General features: G+C 44.7%; 1 protein-coding gene across 1 annotated transcript in view; it reads left to right on the top strand.

The window, feature by feature from the left end:
* Positions 1-4,152: 4,152 nt before the first annotated feature.
* glra3 (glycine receptor, alpha 3) overlaps positions 4,153-10,531 on the top strand; it is a 141,618-nt gene continuing 135,239 nt past the window's right edge. Inside the window, exon 1 of the mRNA XM_070437236.1 lies at positions 4,153-4,620. Within this exon, the coding sequence (XP_070293337.1) occupies positions 4,550-4,620 (71 nt within the window). The 5' untranslated portion in view covers positions 4,153-4,549. The remainder of the gene's footprint in view (positions 4,621-10,531) is intronic.

The following is a 10,531-nucleotide window of genomic DNA, read 5'->3' as shown; positions in this document are numbered from 1 at the left end:
CATAATGAGGTATAATCCACCAGATTAGTCCTATTGGTTAAACAAACGGAAACACCATCATCCCAGGGAGGGATGCCTGAGAGACAGTTGGTTAATATGCACGATCAAAGATATGGACGCTGCTCCGTAGAAAGGGTTTCTGTAGATCCATTTGTCGAGTTATGATACGGGGGCCTCGTTCAAAGGTAATTGTACTAGATGTCTGGATAGCTTCACAGTGTCATTCCATTCAAAGTGATGTGTTCATTTGCACTTAAAATGGTAGATTTACTTCTATAAGACTTCGAAGCTACTTGGTATTACTCCTGCAATTTCCCTATTTCGAGTTTTGTGGGTTTTGTGGGTACTCCACTCTGACCACACTCTTCAATCATCATCCAGGGCTTACAGACTATCACTCTCGAGCTCCTCTCTCCTCTCTAGTCCCTCTAGTCTCCCTGATGTACTGGCCACTTAGGTCTGATATGTCCCCCTTATCCTGGCTCTCCTAAATTACATTTTACCAACAAGGCCATAAGAGTTGTCCAAACTCATACTACACTTTGTATAAAGATGTATGAGTCCCGAGCTCTATTCCTAAATCCACACTAGCAAACAAATTTAAATGAAGCACTGTTCATGTCATGCATTCTAGTGTGAATATTGGAACATAGTCCCTGATATGAATCTATTACAGGGCAGGGACAGGGACAGGGACAGGGACAGGGGACAGGGACAGTGACATGACAGTGGACAGAGACAGAGACAGAGACAGAGACAGAGACAGAGACAGAGGACAGAGACAGAGAACAGAGACAGGGACAGGGACAGGGACAGGGACTGATCAGTCATGGATCACTGGCCTTGCTGAACATCTCTCTCTCTCACCGAGGAAGGATGGGGAAATTATCAGAAGGCAAATTGACAAGCGGCTGTAGATGAGTATGGATAATAAAAGCCCTTAGATACCAGACCACCCCCTCCTTGTCTCTCATCCTCTCCACCTATCCACAGCATCCATAACATCCCAACCACCCTCTCTCTCACCTTCTTCATCTGTCAAAATTCTGTCAATATCATACGAATTGTAAAATTCGGAACTTAAAACACAAAATGGATGACTTAGTACACAAATAACGGCGAACCGTTTTGGCTTGTGAGCACCACTTTCAAAACTACTGGCTGAAATTATACAAAAGTTTGAGAATCATTCCTTAACARGATAGAAAGAACTATCAGGAGAGCAAGGCCAGTGCTTTAGCGCTAGATGGCATATAGCAAGCAATTAAGGAGCCAGCTAGGAGAAGTTGCATGTCATGTGTCACTTTTTTATACATTTTTATAAGAAATGAGCTGCCCGACATCCTTTTTTCAAATACGTCTTTGTTCTTTTACTGTTCATACACTGTTAAAATGAAGTGCTTTGTAACACCAAAACTACTGGCAACTGAGCTGCCACCAACGCGAAGGAGACGAAACCTTAACTTTGCTGGAGTATTGAAACATCGTCCTGAGATGTTCTGAAACATTACATGGTGTGTTGTAACACCACTTAATCACGTGTTGTGCAACACCTTGCCAAGGAYCGGGAGCACTAACAGAAAAGGCTGAAAACACAATTTTGGTGTTTCTAGATCTGTTTAGTGCAGAACCTTAGTACCTTCTCTTTAGGTGTTGTGTCCGCTCTATAGCTTCTAAACACTATGACGGACTTTCGAATCCTGTCTAGTGCATAATTAGATACCTTCTGGAGTATTTTAATGTTTAGCATTGGTTTATGTATGTGATCATATGCCAGTTTAACCCATTTTGGCAGGCAGTGTTCAGCACAGTGCTCAAACCACTAGCAGTGGGTAGAGGTTTAACGGTAAACATGGCAGGATACTGTATTTGCCTCTGCTTTTAAAAGTGGGAAATGTGGGAATGGCTCATCTCATCATTAAATGTAATTTTTCCAGATGGTTTTGATGTCCGTTCATCATAACACATTAGGCTACACCTCGTGKCAGAACAAGCTGCCKAGTAGTAATATAGATTATACTTTTCTTTCTTCAAGCATGCAGACAACATTGTGTAAAATATGGAATAAGTCTAAAATGTTTGAATTACCCACAATCCTCTGAAAACAGRGCCACATGTCAAGATAAGAARTGCAAAGAGATTTAAACCAGACTTCCAATGAGTTCAATCACTCAATTTTCTCCGTCTTTTGAGCAACATATTACGTTTATTTTAAAATATTGGGGTAAAATGAAATGAACAAATAATTGAAACGACTTGCATTCATTTTTTGTCAAATTCATATATTTTTTTTTTACATTGTGGCTGTGTGGTTAAGTGTATAAAATGCCAATTAAATTCCAATGAAATGTATCATCTTACTACCCCAGAAGTCGGGGGTTCAATTCCCGCTTCCGCCTGTCCCACTGTCACTCCTTCTCTGTCTCCTGTTTCTAATCTGTCTAAAGAAAGCATTGAAAAATTAAGGTGGAATTCCACAACAACAACAAAATCCATATGCCCTTATCATCAATCAATATTTAGGCTATAAACCATTTGCATTTCTTTACCATTTGATTATATGAAAGGCACAGTCTGCAAAAAAATATTGTTTTGTGTTTTGATGCTACCTTTTACATGTACTGAAACCCCAAAAAGTGTTTTCACAACATTCTGTTAAAAAAAACAATATTCAGATTTAAGAACCACTTTGGGTGTTTCAGAGTACGTCAACTGTTTTTAACCACTTTCTGTGTATCATAACACTTGCATTAGGTTTATATTTAAACACCCTCCAAACACCAGATCTCAGGCTAGGTGCACTACCTTTCATGGTTTCATTACACAATCATAGTGTTTTGAGAATATTTTGACAGTGTATAATTTAACAGGACAATCCTCCTTTCTCTTTCTCTCTTAAATACACACACCTCCCTCTCACACCATCATCCACAGTRACACTRGMGAGGGCTGTGMYCCTCACACCTTCAGCAAGCTATCACCAGCAGCCCAAGGGCATTACAGACCTGTCCTGGYCTGTGGTGTAGTCATCACAGCTGTTGAGGAACCAGCACTAGACCACACTACACTTCAACACCATCACCCCCATCAACTTGGCAACATCAATAAATCATTACAGACCATTCTATGGACAGTTCAACAGCAAATTTCACATGTGTAGAGACTGGATTTTTGATAGGATCAGTAACGCATGTCAAACTGACAGGGACAGGCCAAATAGTCTGACTGCATGAGTGCTCTGTTYGGCAGGCTAAACTTGGAGTGCATGCCTGCTGCCTCATGCCTGCTTATCACCTGATTCCAGATCGGTTTGACAAAAACATGGCACACTACATTTGATTGTGAATGTGTGTGTGTCTACAGYACAGCACACACAGATGCAACCACCTCCAGCCAGCTGTGCTGAACACCCTGCCCATGGCACCACACKGCCAGTCYCCATCAGCCKGGCATCATACACCCCCTTTTTTACTCACAATCTTACTCGTCATCCCGTGTGTGCGCGCGCGTGCAGATCTGACCTGTCCTTATACATAATATCATATGMATACTGATGTTCTCAATATTGTATACATGAACGGACATATTACTCATATGAAGGTAAGCTTTGGTTGAAACGTCACATTCCCTAGCAGTAATCCTAAACGAAATGTCCATGTTCTAAAATCCATGAATGTACTATTTATTTATTTATTAAGCTTTCCTGGCCGCTTTGCTCATGGTCATAGCGGTGGGACAACTATCAAGACTCATATTGTTTGATTCCCATACCCGTAGAGATACTGTGCATAATGTAGTAATCCATAATGATACTTGAAAGCAATCATGAATAACACTCAATGTTGTTGTTTTGTAATATTCTGTGTAAAATAGTAAATAGTCATGTGTAAACTATAGCTGCTGTAGCACATGAGGCTGATCTGGACAGCAACTCGACAAGTAACATCTAATAACTGACAACAAATTGGATACATATTACAGGATCGTGCTGCAATATGTCAATGAAACAGAGAGCGAGAGAGAGAGATGGGGGGATGCTCATGCAGTAATGATGTTCCACATCAGTGCTTGTCTAATTTAGCGTGGCTCTGCAGGAACATTTATAGGAGCGAGTGGAATAATGCGCTGTCAGTCACCGGTGCCGCGCGCGTCTGGGGCGGGCTCTCTCTATGCCCGGGTCTCCAAGACCGCTGAGATGTCTGTGAATGTGTCAAGAATCTGTACAGCTGCCGAGCGCTACACCACATTACTGGTATTCCTACTTTAGAGACGTATTTTAAGAATTTACTATGCTCTCTTGTTGGTGTCGTTGCTAGGTCGGTAAAACCTGTCCAGTTATGAGTAGTGAAGTCGATTAGTATTATGTGGGATTCCGAAACTGTTATGCGTTTGCGTTTACCGTGCGCCACGAGCCTGCCGCGTGTTGRATTGTGTCGACATCAGTTGGAGCACTGTCCACGGTGCTGAAAGTCAAGAGTCTTACCCTAAGTGGCGAACAGAGGCAGCTGAGGCGTTCCCGGGTATATGTATATGCAACTCAAATCTTGAGATGACGCGGAAAAGGCTGCACTCTGTAGCTGTATGGGGATTCTTCGCGTGGGAAATAGCTGTGTTGTTAAGGTAAGGGAGTTCGGCAGCAGCCAAYATTACGCGGCTTGATTTACTCACACTGATTGTTGAAGTTCCCGAACTATTTGATTAATGTTAGGTGCTTTGAGTGCGCCAATGATTTGAGTGGTTCGCAAAAGGCTTTATGACCCTAAAACACTGGAAGCGTTCAATACGGAGTGKATTTCCCTCTGAAATTGTGGGATTTGGCTACAGGCACATAGATAGAATAATCATATCAAGTACAAAAGCCTCTAAGAGAGTAATCTATGCATGATGTTTTATCTCGACAAACATACATGTGGTGATCCTTCCGCGAGGGATTTTGGCCATTGCCCAAMAAATCAGTCAGAAACTGTACGATCATGATGCACGCGCCGTTTAGTATTCCTGATAAGTGAATTAAATTTCTGTCTGTATTAAATGTAGACGCTGTAAACTGTCTGCGTATTTCTCAAATCCCCGTTTCCCAGGAATTCGATCGGCATGCTCAGTGTGCTGATCTGATCCTGACGAGGATTTCTCTTCTCACTCTCTCAGTAACAGGTGCCGTTATCGAGAAATCTCATGGAATAGATTTCTGGGCCGGGATCAAAGAAAAAGCCACTTGAATTATCCAAAGAAATTGTATATTTGCGTGCAATCCGAATGAGCAGAATTATATATATATATATGTAACACCTTATATGATTGACAGTTATGAACGATTAAACTCTATGGGCTATTGGATGTGAAAGTGAAGGTATTTGTAGATCAAGTTGTAACATAACCTTTCTCACATAGATGCAATCTTTATAGTGCAATTATGGTCCCAGCCAGCCATTGTAATTTGTTATATAATACAACATGCTGGAGAGGCTGGTGTGTTTGATTTGGTCAAATATTAAGGCTGTAATATTAAAGCTTCTCTCTCTCTCTCTCTCTCTCTCTCTCTCTCTCTCTCAGATATATACACACACGTGTCCAAGAAACATGATATGAAACATTGATAGATACAACAAAAGCCTTTTTCATGTTGATACAACTCAAGCCCAAGTCTACTTACTATCTAGAGAGCAGGTTACACATGATCACCTACACATGTCTGATCCACATATGTTTGCTCAAGCCAAGTGCAGTGTTCAGATGTCAGTTTGGTTCATGTGTAACAAGTTTGACAGTCTACCCACGTCATAGGGCCATGTTAATTGACATTATGTCAGGCTTGACAAACAGCTAAGCTACAGAGCAAACCGTCGGGCCCACTCATCTCTACAAAACACACGGCATGTTGCAATATCTTATTCTTTGTAAGCGGGCTGGACTCCCCTTTCAATAGCTACTCTCTCTCTCTAAGGATACCTCTAGCCCGCCCAATTCAATACTCTCTTCCCACTTCAATACTCTCTCCGGCTCTCATTCCTTCCCYGAGTCCTTCTCAACTAAGCACAGCACAACTCCACAGAGGTAATGCAATTGCTGAAAAGTCTAATCCCACTCRAGCCGTGCATCACCGCCACCAACACAAAGCCTTCTCATTCAAAGGCCACGTACATGCACCGTAGATCATCCTCCATTATTTAACGACGCCACGCATTATTCTCGTGTGATGTGTCTGTGATAGTAATGGTCCTCCGCTGGCATCCCCCTGTATTGAATTATTGATATCATGGCTGTGTCCCGAATGGCACCGTGAGTGGTCAAAAGTGGTACACTATTTAGGCTATTGGGTACCATTTGGGATGCAGACCATTCCTGTTGCCATGTTTAGTGTCAGCTCAGAGTCCAAGGAGACTGGAGAGTTTTCWATAGGGTTTATCTATGGGCTGAGTCCCTATTCCTTACATTGTGTAGGGAATAGGGTGCCATTTGGGACTCAGATTATATGTGTAATTAGAATCCCGAGGATATATAGATCAGATGCTTATTCTTGGTTGAGGGGTCTAGGCTTTAAACACTGTTCTCCCTCATCTTCATTACTCCATGTTGGAGCCATGTCCATGTCCATGTTGGAGCACTTTACTTTCCCCTGTGGGTTTGTCACTTCACTTGAATGGCGAAAGGGACTCTTTGCACACTGTGTAGGGAAAGCTATGTACTTGCAAATGAAACATTTATGGGAAAGTCTATGTTTTGCTGGCCAGATAGATCTACGTCAAGGGAGACATTTCACTTGGGTACCTAGCCCACTGTTTGCAAAGCTTGCACTGTGCCGGGCATTGTGGTCCGCGAGGGGTGCTAGCTTTCCTCTAGAGCCCTTGTCCTGTACTGTGGCATTGTGGTCCGCGAGGGGTGCTAGCTTTCCTCTAGAGGCCTTGTCCTGTACTGTGGCATTGTGGTCCGCGAGGGGTGCTAGCTTTCCTCTAGAGGCCTTGTCCTGTACTATGGCAATGTGGAGCAACATGAGCAAACAGTCAGAAACCTATGAAGCGGCATCAGACAGGGTTGTAGAGTTGGTGGCAAGTGGAAAGGTGAAGAGGGTAGGGGTAAGCCCTGGTAGGCACCATTTTAGAGGTAGTATTCCACTATAAAGCTGGCTGTCATACCAGGGCTGGGAGAAGAGAGAGAGGTGACCTGGCGGGCAGCACTGGCAGGAGAAGTAGTGGATTCCGTTTTTAGCACTCAAATAAAATAAAATAAAATTGTATTTGTCACATGCGCCAAATACAACAGGTGTGGACCTTACTGTGAAATGCTTACTTACAAGCCCTTAACCAACAATGCAGTTTTGAGAAAATAGAGTTAAAGAAAATATATACTAAATAAACTAAAGTAAAACATTTAAGTAACACAATAAAATAACAACGAGGCTATATACACTCTTGTACTTCTGCGGGTTTCCTGACAACTCGACAAGACTCGACAAGAAAGGGATGTTTGAATAGCATCTCACATATGGTTCTGCTCTGCTGGAAGTTCGCCTTGTAAAGACTTTTTGTCCTGCTTCTCAAAGTTTAATGACCTCCATTTGGGCTCTTATAGGATCTGTTTTTTGAATCCATGTCATTGCTGAACTGCTTACAAAATGGCAGTCTGAGGGAGAGGAGTGTTACAGGCAGACTGGAGTTTTTGGGAGGGGGATTTTTAGAAAGCAGAGCTTTTAATATTTCACTGTGGATTTCATGCTTGGACCTCATTCGTGTCCCCTGCGGACGTTTGGCAGGCAGTCACTATATTTTGGGGAGTAACTCATGTACACCAGGGTTTCCCAAACCTCTCCTGGAGTCAGCCCTACTCCCAGCCAGTTCCACTTTATTTCATTTTATTTCCACACACTGGAACCTGATTCAACTAATCAAGGGCTACCAGTGCTGAAACACATCAAATAAGTATAGCTACATGGCTGTGTGTTCCCGAGGTTTGGGGAACACTGATAAACACTAACTGATAGGCTTTTTCAGCCCAGCCTAGTGAGTCATTAACTTAGAACAAAGAGTCTAAATCACTGATAAACGCAAACAGCTAGGCTTCTTCAGCCCAGCCTCGTGGAGTCATTAACATAGAACAAAGAGTCGAAAATCTCCAAATCCTCTGTCGGCACAATCTGACATGAATGTCACCAGAACCCATGTGGTGTGTTCATCACTACTGGTGTGTCTATCCGCCCTCACTGACACACACACACACACACACACACACACACACGACACCACACACACACACACACAACACACACACACACACACACACACACACACACACACACACACAACACACACACACACACACAACACACAACACACACACACACACACACACCACTTGTTTGTATCCTCCAATCCATCCCCTGGTGTTTAGTTTAACATGCGCCTGTTTTACGTGCCTGCTGTTCTGTACGTGCCTGCCCGTGGGGAATTACTAAATGATCTTTGGGGTAAACAGCGAGTGTTCCCACGCCCACCGGGCATTAACCGTGTGCCAACCAGGCCAGCGCGGGCTACACCCAACGCAGAGAGAGCACACTGGAGGAAACCTATTAAAACTGTCATATGGTAATGATGAATATGCTCGTTCATATTGCCTAAACGATTTACAGTTCAACACTAGTCATATTTATACATGTGTCCAATGCAGGAATCAAACATCGTAGGGAGAGAAACTGGAGGGATCCTGTTTCAATCTGTAATCTGAATAATATCAGATAATATGGTCCGTTTAGCAGACGTTTTTACGCAAAAGTGATTAGCAGTTGAACATGTAATTTGTTTAGTGTTCCATGCAGAAATCAACCAAATCCCAGCTTTTGGTAATTGCAAAACAAACACCATGCTCAGCCAAATATACTGAGGTCACTAAGAAGCACCTTCTTGACTGCTGTCACTCGACTTCATCTCTCTCCTTTTACTATTCAGCACAGACCGTTAAGGTCCKGTGTCGAGAGGGAGACGKGCTGCTGTTAGTGGTGGGGGTGTTCTCTCTCTGTCTCCGTCTCTCGCTCTTCCGTAACTCTCAGCATTCAGGGCGTTATAGTGATCTTCCTTTCAGTGACTTTAAAGTTTATTTTATTTATCAGATCTGCTAGGTTGATGATATTGAACATGTGGATGGATGGATGGATGGATGGATGGATGGCTGGATGGATGGATGGATGGATGGATGGATGGATGGATGATGGACGGATGAACTGACTGACTGTGGTATTATCTGCTTTATTGGATGTGGAGGTGGTTATTGTTTATCTAACGTCTTCACGGATTGAGGACTCACGACAAACAAGGACTGATGATTTTAGCAACAAAAACAGTATAATATATCAATCCCTCCCACTYCTCTGTGTCTCATTGTTTGTTTGTGTAACGGTTTTCTTCCTGGGATGAAGGAGAGGACCAAAACGCAGCGCGGCTAGTGTTCAACATAATTTWATAAAGAATATGAGAACACTACAAACAACAAAACAATAAATGTGAAAACCGAAAACAGTCCTATCTGGTGCAGAACACAAAGACAGAAGACAACCACCCACAAAATCCCAACACAAAACAAGCCTCCTATATATGATTCTCAATCAGGGACAACGATTGACAGCTGCCTCTGATTGAGAACCATATTAGGCTGAACACAGAAACAGACAAACTAGACACACAACATAGAATGCCCACCCAGCTCACGTCCTGACCAACACTAAAACAAACAACACGGATTACAGACTGGTCAGGAGGGGGTGAAAATTATCAAGTGAACACACTTGCTAGCTTGTCAGTCGGATAAGTGAAGAAAAGGCCGACTGTGCTGCCTGTGTAAACGTAGCAAAGAGATTCCAGATATTGACCCAATTCAGAGTCCAAGGGTTGCTCTGGCAATGTGCCTCAGCAGGTCAGAGCAGTCGGCCGTCTGCCCAACGCCGCCTTGCACTGCTTGCCTGCCCAGCCGCCGTCTGAAGTTGCCTGCCTGCCCCAGCCCGTCTGAGGCCCCATCCGTCTGCCCAGCGCCGGTCTGAGCTGCCTGCCTGCCACAGCGCGGTCTGAGCTGCTGCCCTGGCGGCTAGCGGCCGTCTGAGCTGGCCTGCCTGCCCAGCGCCGTCTGAGCTTGCCTTGCCTGGCTACGCGCCGTTGAGCTGGCCTGCCAGCGCCGTTCTGGCGCCTGCCTGGCCCAGCGCCGTCTGAGCCGTCTGTCTCCTAGCGGCCGTCTGCAGCCATCCGTCTGCCACCGCCGGTCTGAGGCCGTCCAGTCTGCCCAGCGCCGTCTTAAGCCGGCCGTCTCGCCCAGCGCCCGTCTTGAGCCGCGCCCCCGTTGCCCGAGCGTCGCAGAGCCGCCCCGCTCTCGGGTCCCAGAGCGCGGCCGAGTCGGGCCGCCGTCCGACGCCGCGCAGAGCCGTCGCGTCTTCCCCGAGCCAGAGCCGCCCGTCTGCCCCGAACCGGGCAAGAGCCCAGCCAGTTCAAGGAGCGCCAGATGCGCCACCTCAGGGTAGCCAGAGGCCCGGCCAGCCAGTCAGGGAGCCGCCAGA

This window comes from Salvelinus sp. IW2-2015, linkage group LG34 (assembly GCF_002910315.2).
Source record: "Salvelinus sp. IW2-2015 linkage group LG34, ASM291031v2, whole genome shotgun sequence".
NCBI classification, from domain to species: domain Eukaryota; kingdom Metazoa; phylum Chordata; class Actinopteri; order Salmoniformes; family Salmonidae; genus Salvelinus; species Salvelinus sp. IW2-2015.
The sequence above is the reverse complement of the archived record's forward strand: the minus strand, read 5'-3'. Positions and strand labels throughout refer to the sequence as shown.